This window comes from Pelodiscus sinensis, chromosome 8, assembly GCF_049634645.1.
Source record: "Pelodiscus sinensis isolate JC-2024 chromosome 8, ASM4963464v1, whole genome shotgun sequence".
NCBI lineage: Eukaryota > Metazoa > Chordata > Testudines > Trionychidae > Pelodiscus > Pelodiscus sinensis.
In genome coordinates this window covers 28,669,501-28,697,393 of record NC_134718.1, presented here as the reverse complement: position 1 = coordinate 28,697,393, position 27,893 = coordinate 28,669,501, and the positions used below count along the sequence as shown (strand labels likewise).

General features: G+C 45.1%; 1 protein-coding gene across 1 annotated transcript; it reads right to left on the bottom strand.

Moving 5' to 3' along the window:
• Positions 1-721: 721 nt before the first annotated feature.
• KIFBP (kinesin family binding protein) lies at positions 722-25,277 on the bottom strand. The gene is made up of 7 exons (XM_075934935.1): positions 24,601-25,277; positions 16,871-16,969; positions 10,659-10,738; positions 10,378-10,561; positions 9,089-9,173; positions 5,212-5,321; positions 722-2,183 (listed from the first exon to the last, which is right to left on the bottom strand). Exons 1-7 carry the CDS (start codon positions 24,961-24,963, stop codon positions 1,305-1,307), a joined length of 1,800 nt encoding a protein of 599 aa, XP_075791050.1. The 5' UTR covers positions 24,964-25,277; the 3' UTR covers positions 722-1,304.
• Between the last annotated feature and the right edge of the window lie 2,616 nt (positions 25,278-27,893).

The window sequence follows — 27,893 nt, the reverse complement described above, 5'->3', positions numbered from 1 at the left end:
GCAGCAGGAGCCACAAGGAAGCAGAGAAGTGCAGCTCCACTCTACCGTCACTCCCAAGCCAGCCAACTTACTCAGCTTCATTACAGCAGTGGGAAGTGGAGTGCCCCAGACCCAGGAAGGTCCTCTTCATGCTGCCACAGAGTGGAGCCAAGGCTGCTGTGTCATTCTGCTTCCCTGCAGCTCCCACTGCTGTGGTGACTGCAGGATTCGCCTGACACTGCTCCTGGTCCCAGCCCTCCCAGGCCCCACGTGGACTAACCTGAGTATGAGGGACCATCCCATCCATAGGATGGTTGGGGCTGCCACTGCAGGACCTTCCCCAAAACACAGGGCCCAGGGCAGCTGCCCTGAACTGTCCTATGGACAGGACTGCTCTGCATACATCTGCCTCCGGGATGTGCTTGGCATGAGCACTGAGCTAGCTGTCAGCCACTCTAGCCTTGTCAATGGTGGCAGTGGAAATTCCCCGGGGGGGGGGGGGTTAAAATCACCTGGGAGTAACAGATCCAGAACACACACACACACACACACACACACACACACACACACACACAGGGGAGTGCATGGAGACCCCACTAACTCGCGCAGCCCTGCCTGGAGGGAGAGGGCGAGGGGGAAGAAGGGTGTCCACTTTTCCTCTAGGATTGAGGACTGCCACTGGCCCTAAGGTAAACTGAGCCTGAAACCACAGTCTCAAATGAAAATTAAATCATCAGAAGAACTCAGTAAAAAAGAGTTTAGTCAAGCAAGTCCATTTATTGAGCCTCTAATAGATGTCCGACAATGCAAGAAAAGCCACTTTGCAACATACAAAAATACAGAACACAATTATGATAAGGCTCCTTTTCATATGGATAATCTTGGGAGCATGGGTTAGAAAGACTAAAATCCTTTCTAGTAGCATGCCTAAAAGTCTGATTCTTAGAAAAAATTTCTAGGATCAATCAAGCTATCCAAAAGGTTCCTTTAAAAGAAACATCCAAAGTACACTACTACATTTAGAAACTGAATTATGTTCTGGAGGAAGTACAGAAGGAAGAGTTTGTATTTACATGAAAGCATGCTATACAAGTAATCAATGGACAAGCACTTTACATTTTCAGTTTATACCATTAGCATGGATGAGCAACTAAACTGGACAGTTCTCAATTTTAAAAAGGTTCTATAGTGCCTTCCATAGCTGGATCTTCAAGCTGCAGACAACTGAATGGTAACGGCAACAAGAAGGAATGCAAACTGTTCCAGAGTATGTTTGACAGAGATCATTTAATATTGCACATTTCCATTCACTGAAGACAAGGGATTTAACTGAAAGGAGACAGCTTGGCTTTTAGCCTCTCCATTCTTGTTGGAAGCAGGCCAACCATTTCTTTACTGAGTTCTAGTTCAGTTTCTATGGCCTGGACAGCTTCTGGATGCTTCTCGCAATAGTCAACCAGAAATGTGTAATATTCCAATGAGCTCTGCATATTCTCCAATTGTTTCTTGCCATCAGAAGTAATAAGTTTGCCATATAGTCGTGCAATGTGAAATTTGGCCACCATTGCAGGGCGAAGGACATCGTCCTCGAGTTTTTCAGGAAATATCTTATCTGGGTTCCTCAGAGAATCTAAGAAGAGTTCATAGTACTTGACTGCTAACTGAGCCAGAGAATTAATTTTTTTTATAGTATGAGAGTCCAGTTCCTCTAACCTATTACCAATAGCTACCTTTAAATCCATCATCTCGTAATAGGTATCTGCTAATTCAAACTGAAGCTGCCTACTGATCAGCAGGTAAAACTGTGGATTCAAATCCACGTACATGGGCTCCAACATATCTATTCTACGCTTGTGCATCTTGCAGCGTCTCTCATAATCTTCTTCAAAGAAAGCAAGCACCTTAAACAAGGCACTGTGGTCCTGAACAATTTCAATATGGTCAGTAACATAGCCATCAAACTGAAAAAATTCTTTTGCTTCATGAACATAATTTTGACCGACTAGGAAGACTTCTCTGGCTTCTTGAAAATCTAAAGGGCATATACAGCTCACTTTCTCTTCTGTGGCTAATATAGAGTCACAAAGATCACTGGTTCCGAAGAGGACAGCCTTCTTTCTGCCTTTCTCTTTCTCATCTTCCTCTTTTTTCCTTTGGGCTTTAAGTTCTGATTGCCTGTCAGGATCCAGCTCTCCAATGTTGTCCTAAAATGACAGAGCATGTTAGCTTAAAATACATGTAGCTACAGAAAATAACATGCCCTGAAGCTGCTTTTGATTAGTCTTCAGTGCAAACAGAAGTTTCCTATAGCAAGTAGAAGCAATGCGTGGGGAGGGGGAGGAATGGTCATGTGCCCTCCCAATGTGGGAGGCGGGGGGGAGAGAAGCAAAAGGTCTGCAGCCCTCCAACCACCCTGGTTCCCATGGGATTAGCAGGGGCCTGGCACTGGCAGCAGAGGTCACCCATCCTTCCCTCCTACTGACTTACAGCAGGAGGAAGCGACGCAATGCAGCTGAGAACCAGGGGATAAGGCTTGGTCACTCCTCTTCCCCCGTCACTGCCAGAGAGTACAGAGGCGCAATCCCTGCTGCCAGTACCATGTCCCCGCCCCCCCGCCCCCCCCCCCCCCCCCGTTGGTCCCCAGGGCTGAATCTCTTGGGAGTGCAGGCTTTGGGGAGAGGTGAAGTGGAGCAAGAGTGGGAAGAGACAGGACCCTCCTCTGGGTGGTACAGGGAGGAGTCATATCAGGTGATCACGACTCGTGGCCCCCTTGTGTCTCCTCCCCAGCAGTCACCACTGACAGTAAGGCAAGAAAGTGGGCATGTTAGTCTTGTATATTAAAAATTATGCTCACTACATTACACCTAAATTTTGATTTTACCCCTACAGGGCATGAGTTTTATTTAATATGGATATTCTAGAAGTATGTCTCCACCCTACGGGGATATTTTATCCAGGCAAACAATGGAGCCTTTTCAGGCCTCAATTCAACAAAGCACTTCAGCACCTCCTTGAATGGCAAGGTGTAGTCCAGGGGGCAAGGTGGGAGCTCAACCCTGCACCTCCTCTCCCCCCCCCCAGCACAGTGGGGAACCAGAGCTGTGGCTCCAGCTTTATCTGTGACATTGCAGGCTGGAACACCAGCTCTGGCTTCCTGCTTGGGGGGGGGGGGGCTTGCTGTTCTCGGGGCCCCAGCACTGCTACGAATGTAACAGTATCGATTAACCAATAAGCAAAAGCTTATAGATTAATGTTACAGACTACATGCATTCCCCGCCTCCCCGCCCCAGTACATTTTTTTTAGCAGGTTGGCCAACAGCCCAGCTCAGTTCTGCTTCATGCTGAGTCCAGGACCTATCCTTGCTTCAGCTCTGCATTTCAAGTGTATTAGGAACTGGGTAGGTGGGCAGGCAGCCCGGCTCAGTTCAAGCTTGTGCTGGGTCCAGGAGCACAGCCCTGCCCCCAGGACAGGGGCTGCTGCCACCCTGCGCTGCTGCCTCTGTAACAGAAGCAGCAGCACAAGTCAACAGGCAACCAGTCCATAAGGGGAGTTGGTTTTTAAACTGGTTCCCCTTGCAGATCAGCTCCCTCCAGACACCCCATGCTGCTGCCTCTGATACAAAGGTAGCAGCATGGAGTGGCAGGGGGCTCTTTGGGAGTAGGGCCAGGGAGCACTAGCTGCCAGCTCCACTCCTGAGAACTACAGAATAGTCGACTAACTGATAAGAATTCATTAGGTTAATCAACTATTCAATGAACTGATATTTAACAACCCTAGCTGCTACTTTATCGGTGAGTAGACTAGAGGAACAGGAATGTGGGGGCAAAAGGGGGTGTATGAGAGGATGCAGTGGCAGGATGGGAGAGGGTATGGGTTGCACTAAAGGGCATGGGGCAATGCAGCAGATCAGGCTGGGAGGATGGAGATCATGGGGCTGAAGGGAGTGAGGCTGGAGCAGAGGGAACATGTGGGGGGGGGGAAGAATACAATTTTACTTTGCAGAAGCTGCATTTTCCTTTACTCCCCACTTCTTCACCTACCTCCCCAACTAGCTATTTGGCTGCATTCTCACCCTCTCACCTTTTCTGCATTACTCCCCCAATCACTTCCCACCCCCAAACTCCCTTTCATACCCCCACACAACCCTGCTGCCAAACTCCATTCCAGACCCTGCCTTCCTCACTGTCCTGCACCCCACCTCCCACATCTCTATCCCATTCACTGAACCCCTCATTTTTGTTCCCACTCCAGAGCCTAAGGGGGTCCACAAAATCCACTAACTCTGAAACCCCAGAAAAGTAAATCTGGCCTATGCGAAGCCCTGAATCTCAGTCCTCCCTGTCCCTTTCCCTCATCCTGTGGGGGCTGGAGTGTCAGAGGATTGAGGTATCTCAGTTAGGGTTGGAGGAGTTTTTTTGCTTCTCACATGTATGATCCCCAACTGATTTTTCAGTGAACCCCAACCCAAAAAAGGTTTTCCACCCTGCCATAAAGAAAGAAAACATGGAAACCATTTGTGTTGGACATAATATTTTACTTTATTTAAAATGAAGTTTGATAAACTAACATGAACAAATTAAAATTCTTAATTTAATAATTTAAATTAAACCATTCTCCCCAGCTGCAGCACTAGTAAAATGGCTTGAGCGTAATTATGTAATTAATGGTGAGTTTCCATGAGCAACTGATAGTCTGCAGAAAGTTTTGCATTGACCCAAGTGGTCCACAGGGCACATGGTGGAGAGAACACCCTCCTACCCCACCCAAGAGAGCGGCACAACCCAGGGAAGGAGGCTTAAATCTTGGCATGCCACTTTGGAAAGGTTGCTGACTCCTGGTGTAGTCCCATTGGAAGTCAAGTGAACTATCTGGACATTGAGTGCTGAATAAGGATCACATTACCCCACATGCTCACACATGAACATATACTTCACTGGTTTGCTGAATTATGGGACATTGTGGATAAAGATCAGGGAGACTTGTAAAGTTGTTACGTTCTGTCCTGCAGGGTTCTTCAAACATCTTTTTTGATCCTGTTTCCATACTTAAAACAGCTTAATTAAAGAGTTAGCAGTTTTAAGAACATGTATAACCTAGAGTTCAAATATTTGTCTCCTGATTACAGGTTGTGCAACTATGCATCCTTAATGATTAGCTGTGAAGTTTTCCCTGTTATAAACAAAGTTTTCATTTATTCTATTCACAATTGTTTAAAACTAATCTTTGAGTACCTCAAGCGATTTCCGAGCACTCTGCAAAAGAGTCAAGCAGTACTTAATCCAGCATCTTGCAATTTCAGCTTTTCTCTGTCGAAGATCCTGCTGGTCTTGTTCTGTTTCATCTGATAAATACACATCACATAGTGCTAAGGAGAAGTGAAATATTCCAGCTCAAATGTTACAAACAATCATTTACATTGGTCAGGATATTTTTCTGTCTTAGCACTACAAAGGAAAGAGTGCAAAGATCATAATCCCTAATTCTAGCAGACACAGAAGATGAATTACAGTGCACCAATAATTGCCTTTAAAAACAGTTAGAGATATGTAACAGGAAGCCCACCTGGTCTTGGAGTTTTTCCAGAATATAATAACCAGATTTGTTTTTTGTGCTAAAGTGAGAGCCCATCCGCCCTTCAAAAAAAAGCGAGTGATTAAGACATAGCTCTTGCAACAGCCCTAAGAATTATAATGAAATAGAGACTAACAAATTAAGGAAGCGGAGTCAGTGCCCAATCCAAAGTACAGGAACAGGAAGTCTTGCTAGCCAATAAACTCTTATGCTCTCCTTTTCTCCCCCTTAAGTTCCCCACCACAATTTGCAACATTGCTGACGTCTCAACAAAAGCACCAAAGATTAAACAGACGTTAAAACTGAACTATCGTGCCTCTTCAAAGGGAAGTAAACTCATCTTGGTGGGACAATGTGGGGAAGTTTGCACTACTGTTGCCACCAGTCTTGTTCTCTGTATACAAAGGATGCATTAGTCTTCACTGCTATTAAGGTGGTAGCTTTCACAGGCACTACATTAAAATTGGAGGAGAGGGCTTCGAGGTGGAAAAGGAGAATTATCAAATAGCCTCAAATTGACCTCCATTTGTTCATTAGTTTAAGAATCCCTGCACTGTATATATAGCCCATGGTTAGTAAAACAAAGCCAAAACATTTGTATACTTTGTGACATGTGCCTTCTTTAAGCAGGTATTCTTATCAGCAAGTACTCAGATGAAGTAACTCTAGACCTTGCCTGACCAACCTAGCTTTTTCTCCATTAGGAGAGATTTGATGAATTGTGGCCATTTTGTATGCCAAAATATGACATATTATTGGTTGATAAAGCCCCTTGCTTGAAAATCTGGAGCTTATTACCATGTTTTAGATCCCAGAACTTTCCATATGATTTTCATAGTAAGGAAGCAAAGAATACAAAACTTGAGTAAGGAGGAATTCGTAGTATGCTGTAATAAAAGTCACTGTGAACTTGTATAGAATCTTCCATGCAAGGATCTCAAGACATTAGCCTCCTCATCTATGCATATCATTGCTCCTAATTAACAGATAAGAAACTAAGGCACAGAGAGGTTAAGTAATTTCCCAAAGTCACACAGGAAGATTGTGTCAGAGCTGGAAACAGAATTGTGTCTTAACTCTTAATCCTGTGCTGGAAGTAGAAACCTTCACTGTTCATATACTTCTATAATCATTTAACAGGTTTATTATAACAGTGCCTAAGGAACAGCTAAGAAAGATGCCCCCATTGTGTACAGTATTGTACAAACACGACAATGGCCCCTGCCCTGAAGAGCATATAATCTAAATAGACATGGCAGACATAGGATGGATCAAGGGAGTTTGACATATAGTTTGATTGAACAGAATGATGGAAGTTAAACTAGCTACATGAGCTATATAGTCACCCTTTATGTGTTTCCAAAAAAAGTCATAAGGGATGATGCTTATATATAGTGCAACCCAGCTGACTGAACTCTGGTGTAAGGAAGCTTAGTTGTGTTTTCTTCAGCTGTATTTAACCTTCATGTCAATTGTAATTAAGGGACTACATTCCAATTAGCATGAACCCTTGAAAACTAGCCAACACTCACTGAAGCAATGGCAGGGCAGGGGAACCCCAAAACACAGCCTTTTGAATACTAGCTCAGTCTCCCATGAATCTAAAGCAAGAGTGACCAAACTTATTTTTTTACAGTTAAAGCGTGCCAACCGCTCCCCCTCCCTTCTCCATCTACCGGACCAGGCAGGTGAAGAGGAAACTTGGTGCTTTTACCTGTGGTGGAGTGATGGGGCTAGAGGCTTCTGCTAGAGACAACTGGTGCCGCCTGGGAGTTGGAAAGCAAACTGTTTAAAGGTTTAGCCACCCCAACAGCTTGAGCCACATTCCCCCCCAAATGTGGAGAGGCAGCAGCAAACAGCTAAGAACTGCAGGGAAGGGCTGCTGCTTTAGCTCCAGGGAAGAGGTAGCAACAATAGCAGCAGCTTTTCCTGCAGCTCCCAGCTGTTTGCTGCTCTCTCTGCTCAGGGCTGTAGCTCCCAGCTTGCAAACTCCAGCAGCTGGCTTCCAGGGAGGAGGACCGATGGCACCATGTCACTGAATGGGGCTACTATGTTGTCTCTGGTTTCCGCCCAGCTGGGAAGGGTACCCTGGAAAGCTGAAGCCTTGAGCTCTGGCAGGTGCACCCATGATCTTGGGCTTCTGAAAACTGCCATTGTGGATCAGACAGTCAATCAGTTTTGCCACCCCTGATTTTTATCAGCAAGTACTCAGCTGATACTCATGTCTAAAGCCTCATTTATGTGAACCTTTCAATTGTCCAAACCTTGGAATCACACAGGATTGTACTGCAGATGTGCAAACCAAAGCTTACCATTTTAAAAGTAGTAATGGAGAAGTAGATGTTTCAAGGAGAACAGCTATAGTCACGTGACCATGACCCCTCAGAAGAATGGCTGTTTCTTTAGGAGGGTATATTCTATTCCACTTGCTTTTGCTTATATAAGAGTTGTTACTTCATTACACCACTACAAAGTAAGTCAAGGATATGACTACAATGTCTTAAGTAGCATCTAATGAGACTACACCATGTCAAGTGATACATGTAAAGACACCCTGTAATTTAACTGCTTTTCTTCTGATGTTTTCATTTTAGGCCTTTTCTCAGGGCATGTCTTCTTGTATCAGGTTTATTAAATAGTTTTCATTTAGGGATTGCTCTAAGCAGATTATACACTGTATTGTGATTGTGAGAGAGCCAGCACCTTAAAAGTTAAGGGAGGAAATTCCCCTCCATATCCTGAGAACACATGGATAGAGATGTTCTTATTTTAGAACTGCCCCAATGTGTTATTTTCTCAATCCTTCTGGCAACTTCTAACATCTGTCAATTTTACAATCAACCGACTTTCTGGTGAAATTCCTGAAACATCAGTAACAACATCTGACGAAGTGGGTCTCTGCCCATGAAAGCTTATGTCCCTATAAATCTGTTAGTCTATAAGGGTACGTCTAGACTACAGGCTTTTGTCGACAGAAGTTTTGTTGACAGATACTGTCGACAAAGAGCGTCTAGACTACATCCAGTTCTGTTGACATGACAGTGTAGACGCAAAGGACAGTGTAGATGCAATAACGCCTTCTGTCGACAGAACTCTGTCAACAAAAGGTGTTATTCCTCGTAGAATGAGGTTTACAGCCGTTGACAAAACTGCTGAGTTCTGTCGATATTCTGTCGACAGAACTCAGCAGCAGTGTAGACGCAGGTATAGTTTTGTCAACAAAAGTCTACTTTTGTCGACAAAACCCTGTAGTCTAGACACACCCTAAGGTTCCACAGAACTCCTCGTTGCTTCAGCAATAAATATCTGAGCTTTTCTCAATGTGTTTACATGTGCCCAATCTTAAGAAATGTTAAACTAAAAACCCAGTTTACCAGTATTACTGGTATAAGGAAAGATAATGAGAGGGTAAATAAAGGGAATTGTAAATACTACTAGAGCTCCCAAACGATGAACATATGAGCATTTAACAGCTATACTAACAATGCTTATTTCAAAGCTACTTGATTAAAGCTAACAAAACAAACACAAACATACTGTCCTCTGCGGAAGGAACTTGTCCAGCTTGGCTAAAGATGACATTGGCAGCTGCTAAACAGTGTCGAGACTCCATAAAGCATTGCTGTGGGGGAGAGAAACAGCAATGTTCAATCAAAGGTATGAAAAAACTAATGAGCTGCTATTTTTTACTTAAATAAGTTCCTAAGTTGTATAGTTAGGACACGTAAAAATGGGGAAATTGCAGAACTGAGGTTCCATGGGGAATTTTCCTTTAGACACTAGAAAATATAGACATAATACTGTAAAACTGGAGAGGAAAGATGACTTTTTATATCTACTATGGAATATAGCACCCTCCTACCATGTACCCCATCTCAACCAACAACTCCCACAAAGGCAGTCGCTGCCTTTTATAGCAGGACTGAATCACCAAATATTATACATTCTTTCCATGCTACGCTTATACTAATGTCACTTCCTGAGGTCTGTGGTAAACATGGTATTATACGGCATAATACAACTCTGAGCTGCACATCAACTGACTATACTTTGAGTCAGATTCAGATTCCTTTACTCACACACTGAGTAAAATTGATGGAATTAACCATCAAGTACATCTCCTCAAAAAGGTACAGGAATGACGAGTTACTACTGAAGCTTTATTTTTCATTGAGTGGTATTGCAGAAGTTTCCAAAGCTCCAAACTCTTTTACAGAACACGAGAATTTGAGTTGTCTTTAGTAAGAAAGGTCTCATATATATATACAAAAAAAGACGTACTTCACAAAGCAGTGAGTTGTTTGGCTGTAGAGACGTGAAGTCAACACGGCACCCATTATATGATTTGTTCTGGTGGGTACTCACATAACCAATACATTTTATGCACGTGCTAAAATATTCAAGAACAATTACTTAAAGTATGCAGCATAAGACTTAATCCTGAATGTATCTGCTTTGGCTGAATAAGTAATAGTAGTAGGTAATTTAAAAGTTATTTTCCTTTATGATTCACCTTTTAAAAAAAGCTGACAAGTACCACATCACACACCACCATCGTTATTATTTGCACTGTGCCCACTGCACTTGAATTTAACCTCTCTGCTCACTTTAACTGTTGGCAACATGCTACCCTGGGAAGGGCAACCACTGCACTTCCCTAAGACAGATGTTTGACATCTGAGGACTGTTTATGTGCTTAAAGGAGGACATTTTAAAATTTAGTTGGCACCATGTCTCAAAGAACTACTGAAATGGCAACTTTGTAATTATTTTATGACTGGAGATTAATAAGTCATAACCATAGCAGAGCACATTTAAATGGTTACCTTAGTGAGATAATATTGTGACAAAGTAGCAGCATTCAGAGCCCATTCTACTGGATAGTAGCCACTGTACTCAAGCTGTCGTTTAAGGGTAGTATGGCAATACTGGGCAGCCTTCTCAATCATTTCCAGGTGTTGGTATACTTGGGCCAGATAATATAATGTATGGGTATAGGCTTTTTCAAACCTGGGAAGACAATTTGATTCTTGCTTTAGATTTATTTATTTTTAAAAACATCCATCACACACTTACATTTTAAACATATGTGCTATAAGGCACCCACCTTTTTGATCTCTCTTGATCTGCAAGTGTTTCTTCTTCAGCCATGAAATGTTCATTAGGATCAAGGGGAGGGTTCCCATTCTGCAACAGAATCAGCAGTATGTGATAATCCAATACACAGCCTGCAATTTAAGAGTAGTTGATGATAGTGCTCCCTCTGTTGGCTGCAGTGTGAAGCTCACAATGCAAGACCAGAAAGACCTATGTGCATTTTCAGGTTTTTCTATTCCAAATTCAACAACAGATGTTGATTTGCCATAGAACTTCTGAATATATCCCGTAATGTGATTTCCTGAAGTCCATAAAAAGTTTTTTGAAGAAAAAAACCCAGCATGCCTCACTTTGTCTACTACATTATAAAATGACTTTTCTTGAATACAACTACCATGTATATTTTTTAAAATATTACATTGCCCTCCAACTAATTTATCCTGGATTCAGATTTAATGTATACAAACATCAAAGAAAGAATGAATTTATGAAGATACACTACTAGCACCTACAAAGTATCTTTCACTTAATTTCCTACAGTATTTTATAAGCATAGAAAATACCCACCATGAGGCCTGATCCAGCTTGCACTGATGTGCACGAGTAGCTTTAATCATGAACAGTCCCACAGTGAACTACTTTGTGAGAAGTAAAATCACTCGTGTGAAAGCATAACAATATCCCTGGAGAGAGTATGGGTTCAGTCTCCCATGATGAATCAATTTCAGTTTATTAGGTTCAATAGAAAATAAAACACTCTTTCCAAAGATACAAAAAACATGACTGTGTAGCACTTTAAAGACTAACAAGATGGTTTAATAGGCGATGAGCTTTTGTGGGCCAGACCCACTTCCTCAGATCAAATAGTGGAAGAAAATTGTCACAACCATATATACCAAAGGATACAATTAAAAAAAAATGAACATATATGAAAAGGACAAATCAAATTTCAGAACAGAACGGGGATGGGGGGGGGGGGGAAGGTAAATGTCTGTGAGCTAATGATATTAGAGGTGATAATTGGGAAAGCTATCTTTGTAATGGGTAAGATAATTAGCGTTTTTATTCAAATTTGAGTGTAGAGTGTCGAATTTAAGCATGAATGACAGTTCAGAGGATTCTCTTTCAAGTGAAGTCTTAAAAGGTCTTTGAAGCAGAATGCAGGTAATCAAGTCATTGAGACAATGTCCTTTCTGGCTGAAATGGCAAGAAACTGTTTTTTCTTTGTGATCCTGTCTAATATCTGTTTTGTGGGCATTGATCCTTTGGCGAAGTGTCTGAGACGTTTGTCCAATGTGCACGGACACTTTCGGCACATGATAGCATAAATTATATTTCTGGATGCGCAGGAATATGTGTTCTTGATCTTGTAACTCACTTGGTTAGGTCCAACAATGGTATCAGAGTGAATATGTGGGCATTTTCAACACTGAACTCAGTTCGGCAGTGCAACTAGCTGTACTAGTAGTTTACAAGATTATTGCTTGATCATTTAAAAAAAATGAACAGCAGATAAATGTTTCTTCACTCTACACTGATATTTTACCCATATTTCTCAAAGCACTTTACAAAGGAGGATTACTACTCTCCTGTTACAGGTGTGGAAACTGACACACAAAGAGGCAGAAGGACTTACCCAATGTCTCCCCAACTCAGTGAAAGAGTTGGAACCAGAACCCAGTACCTTATTTGTTGAGCTACATGGTCTCAGCCAAGCTAAGAGAATAAAATCAAGAGGTAGGAACTTCTGCAACAGGCTTGGTTTGTCTGTATTTTCAAGATGTACCATGAGGCAAAGGGAATCTGAACCAAACTCATGAGATGAATGTGTTAATCCTGTTTTACATTAGAGTCATTCTAGTCTTTACACTTATAATAAAATTGAAGCCTTGGCCAGAATAGAACTCTTTGGGGCAATCCACCTCTCCCTCCTTCCTGGAGTGACTCTGCAGAGAAAGGAGCAGTAGCTGAGATATACTCTCCATGAGACATGGGGCAGAGGCTTGGAGGTGGGGTGTGTGTGGAATGGGTTTGTGCCTATATGGGATGTTAAATTTAGATTAATCAACTAATCGAATAGTTGATGGATTTTGCATCGACTTTATTATTCATTAGTCAATAAGGGCATCTCTGCCTTTGAAATGTAGCAACAGCTAGGGCTCTTGCTACATTTTGAAGGTGGAAGCGCTGCAGGGAGCATGGAGCCAGTAGGAGACTGCTTGAGTCTCCTGCTCGCCCCACGTTCCCTGTGGTACTTCTGCTTTTGAAATGGAGCAGGGCAGCAGAAGCGCTGCCAGTTCCCCACTGCACCCCATGTAGATGGTGCTGGGAGAAACAGCTTTTAAGCCAGCTCCCACTCCCCCAACTGCTGCCTCTCTGATAGATAGCATATGCTTATTGGATAATTGACTAGGTGCTTACATCCCTAGTGCCTATTCTTGCTTCGTTATTAAAAGAACCCAGAAAGTAGTTGTTTTATATAGGCTCACTCTGCTGGTCTTTTTATTCAGGTCTTGACTAGCCTGGAAAAGGATGTAATTGAAAACTAACAGTGATGACATCGTAAAAGTGCAAAAGCTAAACAATCCAGGAAGGAAAGGATTTTGAGAGTCAATTTGTTTAATGCTTTTTTCAGCATTAATGACTAATTAACATAGTTGAATAAAAAGCATTTATTAAAAGATTTCCACCAATTCAGCTGAGGTACAACATCTCATAATACATTCCCTCAGATTTCCAACAAATTCATCAGCAAATTCCAAGAGACCAGATATGACATTTCTGAAGTCCCTTTTAATCATTCCAGGACTTTGTTATTCTTGTGAATTTCTGGGCTTTTTGCCTTACTTGCCAAAAGTAGTTTAAACTGTCTGGAGCCAAGATATAGAATCTTAACCAATTTTGTCACAAACATAAAAGCTTTCAAACCTTCTTTACAGATCATAAAGAAGCAAAAGAAGGGAATAGACTTGATTTTAAAAAGCTCTTTGAAGGCTGTATTTAATATCCAAACCTCAGACGCCACCCCTTAGGCAGTAAACACAACTGTACAGACCTCAAAATTTTAAATTCAATCTAAAACTAATCTCATAAAATAATATTCTCAAACTATTATTCCAGCTTTCCATATCAATTCAGTCTATTCAGAGAAACACTGCATGAACTCTAGTAAGCTAAGTAAAATAAGACAGCAATGGCCCAGTTTCTAACTAGGGATGTAAGAGTGCGCCAGGTAATCAGTTAACTGATAAACATGAGTTTATCAGTTACTGGCACGGGTTACACTTTTCTTAGGGCTGGCAGAAACAGCGGCAGTCCTGTGGGGCCAGGAGCCCTGGTCTCAGCACCCTAAGGAGCCTAGGTGGCCTCTGCAGGGTCAGGAGCCTCAGAAGCCCAGTAATTGATAGAATTTCTATTGGTTACACAGTTAATAATTTTTAACATCCCTATTTCTAACAGAGATAGAACCAGCATATTCTTCAGGTTTAAAATTATTCCTACGTTCAGACTTTTAATACAGGTAGTAATGTCGACAGCATTAATGCCAGAAGTGAGTGTCAGGTATTAACTAGTGGATATTTTTAAAAAGACAGAGGGGCCAAAAATACACACACGTCAAACTAACGAGGAATTTTCCTACCTCCCAGTGTACTGAATTTCAATGGGGAAAAAAAAGTTCTGGAAGCAATCACAATGCATAAACAGTTCTGCAAAGACAGTAACAAAGGCTCTGTTGCCCCACTGGTATCACACAGAAGAGACAAAAACTTAAATGGCTAATATGTATAAGAAGTTTGGTCATTAACAAGACTGTCTGAGACCCACAAGAGGCTTTCTGAAAGAAAGCTAAACACATATGTAACCTACACACCTAATGTGGTTCACTGTCCCATGCAGTGGCACCTAGACCACAGCAACAGATAACAAGAGACCTCTAGAGCCATAGTCACCAACACTCGATCGCGAGGCGTTCACCCCCCCCATTTTCCTCCCACCCCCGAGAAGCCCCACTACCTACCTCCAGCGACAATGGAGGTACTGCCGGCTTCCCGCAGGGTGAACGGAAATTCTGCAGCTTCGCGCCACTTCCGGGGGGTTCGGAAGTGCGCTGGCTGCTCCCCTCCAACAGGTCTGTGGCATGCCGGGTGCGTTGCGGGAGGGGGCGTCAGCCCTGGAGGAGGAGTGCAGCAGCTTCCCTGTGCTGGGGGGGAGGGGAGGAGGAAGAGTCGTCCCCGAGACAAGCATGCGCAGGGATTTCCCCATGCCATGGAGGGGGTCAGCCCCAGGGCAGGTGCACATGGGTGTTTCCCTGCATCGCAGGAAGGGGAAGGATACGTGATGGTCCCAGGGCAGGCGCGCGCGGGAACCCGAGGAGGGGCATGCCGGCTTCCCTCACGGGGGGGGGGGTGGAATCCTGGGAGGGGGCGGGTGCAGGAAACTCCCTGCCCCCACTGGCACCATGCCCCTTGGCCCCCCGTTCCCCGCCCCCTCTTCCCATTTCCCAGCCACAGAACTCTGTCCCCACTAGCACCCTTACCCAGCACTATGTCCCCTGCTCCCACCACCACAGTTGGGGCCACATTCGTGAAGTTTGGGGGGGGGGGAAGGGTTGGAGGAGGGTTTTTTCACATCTCACTTGTGTGGCCCCAACTGACTTCTGTGGGTCAGTGACCCCTGACTCAAAACAGGTTCCCTGCCCTTCTCAGAAATAAAGACAATGCAGAAACTTGTATTTCACAAAGTATTTTATTTAAAAATGAAGCCTGGCCAACACACACCCAATTGGGGCCAAGCCCCCATCTGGCCACAGCATCATAACACTCCTGCACTCCCTCTTTCCCCCAGGCCCTACATCTGAGCCTATCATTCACACTGGAATCCCCTGCCCTGAGCCCCTCACATACCCCAACCCAAATTCCTGAACCCTCACATCCAGAAGTCTGTGGCTTGCTTAGTATCCTAACCCTACATCTGACCCCAACACTGCCAAGCCTGGAGCCCCCTCCCCAAGCCAGTGTCCCTTATCCACCTCCTCCTGTATCCAGATTTCCTCCCAGAGCTTGCACCTCTCACCCCTTCCCACAACCAAATCCCTCATTCCCACCCCAGAGCCTACACATCCTGTCTCAACCCAGCGAGGGTATGGCTAGACTGCAGGAGTTTTTCAGGATTCTGGAGATATCCCAGAAAAACAGTTCTGCATCCAGGATCCGTTTGTTCTTCCGCTTCTTTTAGTGGAACAGCAAACATTATCTTTCAGTCACCCCTATATTCCTCTTTCCACGAGGAATAAGGGGGCTTCCAAAAGAAGGGTTTTTTCTGACATTTGGTCCAGTCTAGACAGGCCAAATGTTGGAAAAACCTCTTCCTACAGAAGAATTGGGGGGGAAAAAAAGCAGCAGTATAAGGATTGGGAATAGCAAGTGATGGAGAGGAGGAGAATAGAGAGGGCGGGGCGCTTCAAGGAAGGGGCGGGGCAGTAGATCTTGGCTTGTTCTGTTATTTAAAAAGTGATCTTGGGTGTAAAAAGGTTGGAGACTACTGCTCTAGAGCATGGGCCACCTGGCTTTTAGCTCAAGGGTAGAGGCTCCTATACTGAGCTTCAGAAGTCCCAGGTTCAAATCTGCTTGGTGGCAGTTACACATGCAACATTATAAACTGTCACAACAAACATGATTCAGACAGTTCAGGAATATTCAAGATTAACTTTTTTTCTGGTTAATTAGAAGGGATAGCTTTACAATTATATCAGTATGATGTTAAAGAAAACTACTGGAATCTAGATTCCATCTGAATTCTGGCTAAAAAAACCTTTCAACAATGAATATTTTACTTATCTTAGTATTTAAGTCAATTTGCTGATTATTAAATTAGCATTGACCCTGTTATGACATCAGATCTCAGCTTCTCATAGTGCTAGCAGCACACATCACTTTTCAGAAGCACAGTAACTGCCAGCAGGAAACTCAGAAAACATGCTTCTCCAAGATTTTTTTTCAAGAAAAAAAAAAATGTTTAACAAGAAATGCTTTTGTATATGAAGGCTCAAAAATCATGTCCTTCTCACACATGCAATTTTCAGGACATGGACCATCTTTTACAAAATTTAGTCTACTGGACTCAGCATAATCCTCAGTGCTGGCTGGCCTCTTTAGGTGTTGCCATAACACACACAAAAAAGAGAGTGCAATATATGTGTGAAATAAGCTGTATTAAAAGTACCTCTTTCATGTACTGATTATACAAGGCTTCTGCAGATTCCAAGTAAGTCTGGGCTGTTTTTATTTCACCTCTTTCAGACCACAGGATGCCCAAATTGTTCTACAGATGTAAAAAGAAAGAGGGGGAAATAGTTATTTTTCTGTATTTCACTATTAACAACAAAGTTCTCTAAACACAATCCAATTCCACTCCAATACACACAGCCTATTTGAGTCAATGGGAGTTGCTCTTATTTTTTCCCCCAAAAAGCAGCACTTGGCCCATAATTTTTACCATGATTTGTTTAAAGATGCTTTATCACACTATAGCAAACAAAAATAAAGATCCATTTATACAGAAAATTACGTGTTTATGTATCCTATTATTTCAAGTGTGTGATTTTTCAACAAGTATTCTTTCTCTGTTTTATTTCCGATTAACCCTGCAATTAAGCCATAGCATTAGCGTTAACATAAAAATGACCAAGATATTAGAAATTCATTATGATTTCAAAGCCAGATAAAATAGATGAAAATTTGGGCTAGGAAAGAGCAGATGATATTTAAATGACTATCTGCATTAATAGGCAAAGGCGGAAAGAAAAGTTGATACATGAGAGTTAAGGGATAGGTATTTTTAGATCTAACAATAATTCTTTCATCGCTTCTGGAGGCTCTCCAATTTCAAAGAGCTTCTCCAAATATCAATATTTCAGCATTCATCAACATTCCAAATTTGACACACACTAATTTAGTTTCTATAGCTGCTCATTTGAAAAGGCAAGTTTTAATATACTTTAGTTGTATATTAAAGAAATGCAGGGGGTAAAACTGTAATTTTTATCAACATGCCTCCACAGTCAGCCCACTCAAATTACCCTTCTTTTAGAGACATCAGTCTAGATGGTGCTCATTAGGGATGTTAGTATATAGTCATTTGCAGGGCTCGACAATCTATGTAATCTACTCACCTATGGCGAGTAGATTACATCCCGGAAGAGCCGGGTTTGGGTGATCTGCGCATGAGCAGAACACTGGACAGCGAACTCTGGTCATTTGAACAATTAACCAATAAGTCTGGGCTTATTGATTAATTCTAATGACCACACACACACACAATCCCTTGCTACCTCTGTACCCGAGGCAGTGAGCGGGAGGCAGGAGCTGGTTCTCACATTCCCACCTACCCCCTTCATCCTCTCTCAGCAGTGGTGTGTGTGTGTGTGTGTGTGTGAGGGGGAGGTGGCTGCTGGTACATGCAGGAAGCCAGCTCTCGGAACCAGCACGCACAAAGAAGACACCTGCTTCACCCTTTCTGCCTCCCACCGAGGCAGGAGCCAGTGCTGGGAGGAGAAGGGGGGGGGGAGAGAGAGCTGGTTTAAAAACCAGCTCCCCAAAAGTACCAGCTCTGCAGAGCCACCTCCCCTCCCCTCTTCTGTCTGTTTAACAGAGGCAGCGGGGGAGGGGGGAGGGGAGAGTAGGGAAGCAGGCAGGATGTCAGAGCAGCTTCTGTCCGCAGGGTGCTAGGGCCCCCTGTGGATAGGGGTGGCAGGCAGAAGCCAGTCTGTGCAGGGAGCCATTTTTTAGCCCGCTCCATCTACCACCTCATGCTGCTACCTCTGTATCTGAAGCAGCAGCGCAGGGAGCTCCTCAGGAGTGGGGCTGGGAGTGCACTGGCTCCTGGCCCCGCTCCCAAGGGAGAGCATTTTAGTAACCATGTAACTGCTAAAAGTTGTTGCAGCTACATGATTACTAAAATAACTGATATCTTAACATCCCTAGTGCTCATTAAGAGACACACTATGGCAATGGGACTGGAAGTACAGTGGAACAGGCAAATCAAACTGCAATCATGTTTGGCCAATGGAGAAGAGCACAAATCAGAAACAGGACTCTCAATCTTTCCAGACTACTGTACCCCTTTCAGGAGTCTGATCTGTCTTGTTTTACCTCAGTTGAAAAGTGCTTACAAAAAATCAGGCATAGGAAAAACTGAAGTGCCACCTCACAGGGCATTATTACTGAAAAATTGACTACTTTTTCAATTTTACCATATAATTAATTATAAATCAACTGGAATATAAATATTGTACTGACATTTCAGTATACACTATACAGAGCAGTATGAACAAATAATTTGCTATACAAAATTTTAGTTTGTCATTACTTTGCCAGGGCTTTTATGTAGATGGTGTAAGACTATGTTAAAGAACAGGGCAAGTAGATTTTTTTTAATAGCACTGAAATGTGCATTAAGATTCTGCAACACAACTTTACATTTTCAAAGCTCTGTATAAATACTAACATAACTTCAAGATTCCAGGAAAAACTTAAACAAATAGAGTAGTAGTACCTTGGGGTATGTCTACACTAGCCACCCTAGTTTAAACTAGGGTGGCTAATGTAGTCATTCGAACTTGCAAATGAAGCCCGGGATTAAAATATCCCGGGCTTTAATTGCATGTTCCTGGGCGCCGCCATTTTTAAATGCCCGATAGTTCAGACTTCCTGCCCACGGCTACACGCGGCACAGGATAGGTAGTTCGAACTAGGGTGGCTAATGTAGTAATTCGAACTTGCAAATGAAGCCCGGGATTAAAATATCCCGGGCTTTATTTGCATGCTCCCGGGCGCCGCCATTTTTAAATGCCCGGTAGTTCGGACTCCCTGCCCGCGGCACGGGCTAGGTAGTTCGAACTAAAGTTCCTAATTTGGACTACCGTTACTCCTCCTGCAATGAGGAGTAACGGTAGTCCAAATTAGGAGCTTTAGTTCGAACTACCTAGCCCGTGCCGCGGGCAGGGAGTCCGAACTACCGGGCATTTAAAAATGGCGGCGCCCGGGAGCATGCAAATAAAGCCCGGGATATTTTAATCCCGGGCTTCATTTGCAAGTTCGAATTACTACATTAGCCACCCTAGTTCGAACTAGGGTGGCTAGTGTAGACATACCTTTAAAGACTAACAAAACATGTACATGGTATCATGAGCTGTCGTGGGTGCAACCTACTTCGTCAGATGACAGGAGTATTAGAAGTCCAGATCCAAGAATAAATAAGGGAAGGGGCGGGGAGAGTCCCAGACCTCGCCAGCCCCAACCGCTTGGGCAGCGTGTGCTGCCCAAGCAGCTGGAGCCGGCATGCTGGGGACTTGATTCCCCTGCTGCCTGCCTACAGAGGAAGGGGGAGTCCCAGCTCACACCAACGGCAACCGCCCAGGAAGCTTGCACCTTACTCCTCCCCTCCCCGCGGCAGCATGTGCTGCCTGAGCAGCCAGAGCCAGCACAGTCCCAGACACCCAACCCCTTCCCCGCGTGCAGGAAGGCAGCAGGGGAACGAAGTCCCCAGCTTGCGACGGGCCGGAATTTTAGGTACCGAGCCGGCTGTTCAGTTGGGAGGAAGAGCACTTCCGATACCAGGCGCGAGGCTGCAGAACTCCCCACCCCGCTGGAAGCCTGCGCTACCTCCGTTGTTCCTGGAGGTAGCATCAATGCGGTATTCATCTTGGAGGGTGGGCCCCCCAAAAGTCTCACAATCGACTAGTTGGGCCCCCAAGATCAGCCAGTAGATCGCAATCGACGCGTTGGTGACCACAGTCCTAGATGATTCTGATGGAGGTGTGTTGCATCGTTATTGGTAAGAATTTGTTTGAGGTTAGGGGCTTGTCTGTAAGCGAGGATTGGCCTTTCCCCCAAGGTCTCTGAAAGTGAGGGGTCATTTTCCAGGATAGGTTCTAAATTGCTGATAGTGCGTTGCAGGGGTTTAAGTTGTGGGCTGTAGGTGGTGACAAGTAGAATTCTGTTGTTTTCTCTTCCTGGTTTGTCTTGAAGTAGCTGATGTCTGGGTACTCCTCTGGCTCTGTTGATGTTTTTGTTTTTTCACTTCTCCGGGTGGGAATTTCAGTTGTAAAAACGCTCTATATAGAGCCTGTAGGTGTTTGTGTCTGTCTGTGGGATTGGAGCAAATCCGGTTGTATTTTAGGGCTTGGCTGTAAACAATTGATTGGGAAATGTGTCTGGGATGGAAGCTAGAGGCATGAAGGTAAGTGTAGCGGTTGGTAGCTTTCCAATATAGGGTGATAGAAATTTGTCCATCATTTAATTGTACTGTAGTATCAAGAAAGTGTATCTCTTGTGCGGACTAATCCAGGCTGGAGGTTGATGGTGGGGTGGAAGTTGAAGTCCCTGTGAAATTCTTCAAGGGTCTCTTTCCTGTGGGTCCATATGATGATGTCATCAATATAGCGTAAGTAGAGTAAGGATGCTAGGGGCAAGAGCTGAGGAAACACTGTTCAAGGTCAGCCATAAAGACATTGGCATACAGGCAGTCCCCGGGTTACATGGATCCAACTTACATCAGATTCCTACTTACAAACGGGGTGAGGCAACCCCGCACTAGCTGCTTCCCCCCAGCAGACCAGGGAGACACGGAGCGGCTTTTCTCAGCAGACACCTCAGTTTGAGAATAAAGGACTGAGGGAAGTGAGGTGTGGGAGAATAAAACTGAGCTCTGGAGAAATGTTTGGGTAGAATTTCCCCTACAATATGTACTAGTTCCGACTTACATACAAATTCAACTTAAGAACAAACCTACAGTCCCTATCTTGTACGTAACCCGGGGGCTGCCTGTACTGTGGTGCCACACGGGTGCCATGGCTGTGCCACTGACTTGAAGATACAAATTGTCTCCAAATCGGAAGTAGTTGTGGGTGAGGACAAAGTTGCAGAGCTCTGTAACACGGTGTGCAGTGCTATCATTGGGGATGGTGTTCCTGATAGCCTGTAATCTATCCTCATGTGGAATGTTGGTGTAAAGAGCTTCTATGTCAGTAGTGGCCAGGATGGTGTTTTCAGGAAAATTAATGAGGTTTTGTAGTTTCTTCAGGAAATCTGAGGTGTCTCAAAGATAGCTAGGAGTGCTGGTAGCATAGGGTCTGAGTAGAGAGTCAATACAGTAGGCCCCCGAGATGCAACCGCCCGAGTAAGTTCCACATTTTTGTAAGTGCGGAAGGGGTCAGAAACTCCTGACTTACGTCCTTGGCCTGCATTTACAGCGCACGGTGCCTACCGTAAATGCGAGTTTAAGATATGACGCCCCCCGGCTTGCAACGCTTCCTCCAGAACCAATTGCGTCGCAAGTTGGGGGCCTCCTGTATAGCCAGATAATCCTATTGTAAGCATGCCAATGCTTGAGATATGGGTTGTCCAGGATTTCCAGGTTTGGGGGAAGAAGTGTTAGTGTAAATTTGGTCCTGGAAGCAGCATCAGGGAGCTTCATGAGTTGTTGTTTCAGGGGTTTTTTGGTATTCTTTAGTGGGATCACAGGAGAGAGGCTTGTAGAATCTGGTGTTGGTGAGTTGTCTGGTCACCTCCTGTTCATAATCTGTTCTGTTCATGACAACTACAGTGCCCCCTTTGTCAGCCTCTTTGATTATGATGTTAGAATTGTTTGAGGCTGCGTATAGCATTGTGTTCTGCATGACTGAGGCTGTATGTTATAGTCAGCAAACAACAGCATGTGTCAGCAGTTTGAGCACGTTTGTGGAAGCAGTTGTTGTAGAAGTCAAGACTCTCATTACAACCGTTAGTAGGGGTCCACACAGAAGCCTTCCTCTTGTAGGATTGGCAGGGGAGAGCAGAAAGGTCAGTGTATTGTACATCAGTGTGTTGGAAATATTCCTTTAGGTGGAGGCAGTGAAAATAGACTTCCTGATCTCCACAGAACTGAATTATATTTGTAGGGGTGATGGGGCAGAAAGAGAGTCCTCAAGATAGCCCCGTGGAGGAATCTGTCCTAAGAGAGAGGTTGGATACGTTGACAATATTGCTAGGTGAACTGAAAGTATCTGGAATGAGAGATCTTGAAGCATGTAGGAGTTTGGATAGTTTATTGTCCTTTTTATTCCAAAGGGAGATGAAGTGATCCTTGTACGTGGTTTACTGAATTTTAGTAAAGTCTGGAAAACATGAAGTCTGTATGGAAGCTTGGTTTTCTAGGATAGTTTCTAATGTTGAGAGCTCCTCCTTGATTTTCTTCTGTCTGTTGAATAAAATGCTGATAAGGTGGTTCCTGAATTTCTTTGCAAGAGTGTGGCATAATCGCTAACTGTAGTCTGTGGGATATGTAGATTGCAGTGGGTTTTTCACCCTCAGTCCCTTAGGTACGATGTTCATCTGTTTGCACTTGGAAAGAAAGATGATGTCTGTTTGGATCTGTGAGAGTTTTTGTGTAGTTGATATATTTCCACTCGGTATGGCAGAATGCAGTACATTGCATGTTCAACCAAGTGGGTTGCCCCCACAAAAGCTCATACCATCTACATGTTTTGTTAATCTTTAAGGATATGTCTACACTTGCTCCCTAGTCCGAACTAGGGATGCAAATGTAGCATACCAAAGTTGCTAATGAAGCACGGGATTATCATATTCGCGTCCGGTAGCCATTTTAAAAATCCACTAGTCCGAATTAACTCACCATGTGTAGATGCGGTATTCTGAAGGAAACCCCTTCTTTCAGATTAACTGTTACTCCTTGTGCAATCTGAGGGAAAGGGTTTCCTTCGGAATACCGCATCTACACGCGGCGAGTTAATTTGGACTAGTGGATTTTTAAATTGGTGACCGAACGCGAATATGCCAATCAAGCGCAGGATATTTAAATCCCGCACTTCATTATTAACTTTGGTATGCTACATTTGCATCCCTAGTTCGGACTAGGGAGCAAGTGTAGAAATATCCTAAGGTATTACTAGTCTATTTGTTGTTTAAATTTTTCCTGTTACAGACTAACTCCGCTCCTCCTCTGAAACTTTTAAGATTCCAGTATTTCAATAACTCATATTCCCACTTACATCACCTTACCAATCACAAGTAAGATGTGCCACGGCCTGGCTAGGATTATGTTGTTATCCTGCCAAAGGTCAGGAACACCCCAAGTCTGCAAATGGGGATCGGGCCTAACCGATTCCAAATATTACCCTGTCCTAGAGTGACTGGAGATTCCCCCATCTGGAGATAAGCCAACATTAGGCTCAAACAAAATACAGGACTATGTAGCACTTTAAAGACTAACAAAATGGTTTATTAGATGATGAGCTTTCGTCTGGCCCACAAAAGCTCATCATCGAATAAACCATCTTGGGTGTGTCTAGACTACATGCCTCCTTCGACGGAGGCATGTAGATTAGCCAGATCGGAAGAGGGAAATGAAGCCGCGATTAAAATAATCGCGGCTTCATTTAAATTTAAATGGCTGCCCCGATCTGCCGATCAGCTGTTTGTCGGCAGATCGGGGGAGTCTGGACGCGATGCCCCGACAAAGAAGCCTTTCTTCATCGACACAGGTAAGCCTCGTGAAACCAGGCTTACCTGTGTCGATGAAGAAAGGCTTCTTTGTCGGGGCATCGCGTCCAGACTCCCCCGATCTGCCGACAAACAGCTGATCGGCAGATCGGGGCAGCCATTTAAATTTAAATGAAGCCGCGATTATTTTAATCGCGGCTTCATTTCCCTCTTCCGATCTGGCTAATCTACATGCCTCCGTCGAAGGAGGCATGTAGTCTAGACACACCCCTTGTTAGTCTTTGAAGTGCTACATAGTCCTGTATTTTGTTTCAGCTACATCACACTAACACGGCTACATCTCTATCACCATTAGGCTCAAGAGAGAAAATCACATCCTCAGGGCGCCCTCCCCTCCCGCTGTGGCAGCAGCTCGTCAATCAGGCGGGTTCCAGGGTGGCAGCCGCTCCCTACCTGGGCCTGGATGTAGAGGGAGACGCAGTCCCGGGAGAGGCGGTGGCGCTCCAGCAGCCGAGTGCACTTCAGCAGGTGCTCCTCGCCCGCAGAGAGCTCCTCGGTCTCGGTGTGGTTCACCCCCAGCTCGTACTCCACCACCGCCCGGCGCATGGCCCGCAGCGCCGCCGCCTCTCCCGCACGGGCGCCCTCGGCCGACTCCTCCGAGCCCAGCAGCTGCCGGATCTCCTCCAGCAGCTCCCGGGCGGCGTACTTGGAGCGATAGGGCTCGTTCTCCGGGTCCTTCTTGGACTCCACGCTGGAGAGGCTCAGCGAGCTGCGGAACTTCTCACAGAGCGAGGCCCAGCCGGCGGGGGCCGCCATCTTCCCGCCGCTCCCAGCGCAGACCGCAACTGCCACTCTCGCGCGCCGGCGCGGACACGTGACTGTCTCTCGCTGGGCAATCAGGGACGCTCACGGTGTCCGGTCTGACCTGTCACGGCGCGCGGCTAGTACCACGCCCCGCCCCCACTAGGAGGCGGCGCACGTTATCCGAGCTCCCCTCCCCCTAGCCGCGGAGCATGAGTCAGCGCCCGACCGCCACCCGCCTGAGGGGCAGCCTAGACCTGCATATGGTGATGACAATGCGCCGGCTCGTCACACTGCCACAACGGCAGCTCTGCGTAACGCACGCCCTCCCCGCACGAAGTGCGCTGCCTCACTTTCCCGCCTGCGACCCCTTTGAAGCTGGCTGAGCTGCCTTGGGTACCCCACGAAAAACCTAATTCCCGGCCAATGGGAGCAGCGGGGCAAGACTCCTCCCCCGCACTCCAACCTGGGCGGCGGGGGGTGGAGCGCTGGTGACGGCTCCCCACTGCGGAGGTGAGCCCCACGGCCCCCTGCAAGATGGGTTAGCAGACCACACCTTGAGACCCACTGCCCTAAGGAATCATTTTGTCATTTGCAGCTTAGCACTGAATGTCTCCACTTACTGCCAACAGAAGGCTCTGGTAGCCGCTAGGTCCGTGTTTCTTAAACTTTTTAAGACCAGCAGTTTTGTCCGATGCCGTGGTGAGCTGCACCCCTGACTCCTCAGTCTCTGGAGAGTGCACTCTTGCAAGTGAGAAGTGTTGTGCCTTCACTCCTCCCAGGGTGAAATCCCATAATACTCCCCCTAACAGGACAGGAAATTCATCCACCCTATGAATGGCAGGTAGGTTTCTAGGGGAACCTGGTTGGTTTTCTGTCAGCTCACCTGTCAGGCTGCTGGAGAGCCTGGGTTTCCAGAGGAATAAGTTGGGGGCAGCCAGCTACTCCATGTGGTTTTTGGAGGGAGCGTGGTGGTAGGGAGTTGAACTGATAAAAGAAAGTTCTTCTTTACACAGCGTGTAGTCAACCTGTGGAACTCCTTGCCAGAGGAGGCTGTGAAGGCTAGGACTATAACAGAGTTTAAAGAGAAGCTAGATAATTTCATGGAGGTTAGGTCCATAAAGGGCTATTAGCCAGGGGATAAAATGGTGTCCTTGGCCTCTGTTTGTCAGAGGCTGGAGAGAGATGGCAGAAGACAAATCGCTTGATCGTGTCTTCGGTCCACCCTCTCTGGGGCACGTGGTGCTGGCCACTGTCAGCAGACAGGATACTGGGCTAGAAGGACCTTTGGTCTGACCCAGTACGGCCGTTCTTATGTTCTTATGTAACTGGAACAGTACGATCTTCCCAAAATGAAAAATTTTGGAGTTTCCTTTTTGAGAGAAATGTGTTTTCATTTTCTTGCCTGCAGGCCACCTCCCCTGCCCCAAGCTAAGGACATTGTCCCAACATTTCCTGACATAATGCATTACTGGCTTATCCAATGCCAGTGTCTCAGACACTGCTTGTGTCTGCCTGCCAGCACTGCCCTGCTGCAAACCCAAGAACCTTGCTGAAAAATTTGGGTCTTGTCTATAAGGCTGTGTCTACATTGGCACCCTTTTCCGGAAATGCTTAAAACGGAACAGTTTTCCGTTATAAGTATTTCCGGGAAAAGAGCGTCTACATTGGCAGGATGCTTTTCCGGAAAAGCACTTTTTCCGGAAAAGCGTCCGTGGCAAATGTAGACGCGCTTTTCCGGAAAAAAGCCCCGATCGTCATTTTCGCAATCTGGGCTTTTTTGCGGAAAAGACTACTGTGCTGTCTACATTGGCCCTTTTCCGGAATAGTTTTTCTGGAAAAGGACTTTTGCCCGAACGGGAGCAGCATAGTTTTTCCAGAAAATCACTGACAATTTTACAGTAGATCGTCATTGCTTTTCCGGAAAAGCAAGCGGCCAGTGTAGACAGCTTTCAAGTTATTCCAGAAAAGCGGCTGCTTTTCCGGAATAAGTGGCCCAGTGTGTAGACAGCCTAAGACTTTGGACATAGTGTGCTAGAGACAACTACACCCACCTATAGGCATCGCTCATGCCTCTGGCTGGAAGACTGGGGCCATGTGCCAGGTTAGCACTGTATGGGCTGCATCTGAAGTGGGGACATCTTTTAGACACTCTTTCACCCTATCTGAGAAATGGAGGCTCACAGAAAAGCAACAAAGAATCATAGAATCATAGAATACTAGGACTGGAAAGGACCTTGAGGGGTCATCGAGTCCAGTCCCCTGCCCTCATGGCAGGACCAAGTACTGTCTAGAAGACCATCCCTGATAGACATTTATCTAACCTACTCTTAAATATCTCCAGAGATGGAGATTCCACAACCTCCCTGGGCAATTTATTCCAGTGTTTGACCACCCTGACAGTTAGGAACTTTTTCCTAATGTCCAAGCTAAACTTCCCTTGCTGCAGTTTAAGCCCATTGTTTCTTGTTTTATCCTCAGAGGCCAAGATGAACAAGTTTTCTCCTTCCTCCTTATGACACCCTTTTAGATACCTGAAATCTGCTATCATATTCCCCCCTCAATCTTCTCTTTTCTAAACTAAACAAATCCAAATTTTTCAGCCTTCCTTCACAGGTCATGTTCACTAGACCTTTAATGATTCTTGTTGCTCTTCCCTGGACCCTCTCCAATTTCTCCATATCTTTCTTGAAATGCGGTGCCCAGAACTGGACACAGTACTCCAACTGAAGCCTAACTAGTGCAGAGTGGAGTGAAAGAATGACTTCTCGTGTCTTGCTCACAACACACCTGTTAATGCATCCCAGAATCATGTTTGCTTTTTTTGCAACAGCATCACACTGCTGACTCATATTCAGCTTGTGGGTCCACTATAACCCCTAGATCCCTTTCTGCAGTACTCCTTTCTGGACAGTCGCTTCCCATTCTGTATGTGTGAAACTGAT

Bases quoted from the DNA above. Each gene is read 5' to 3' on its own strand.
- KIFBP (XM_075934935.1), bottom strand. From the start codon at position 24,963: ATGGCGGCCCCCGCCGGCTGGGCCTCGCTCTGTGAGAAGTTCCGCAGC. The intron at 9,174-10,377 runs GTAACCATTTAA...TCTCCCCCACAG, and splicing joins CACAATATTATCTCACTAAG to CAATGCTTTATGGAGTCTCG. The intron at 2,184-5,211 runs GTACTCAAAGAT...CTGTCATTTTAG, and splicing joins GTGCTCGGAAATCGCTTGAG to GACAACATTGGAGAGCTGGA.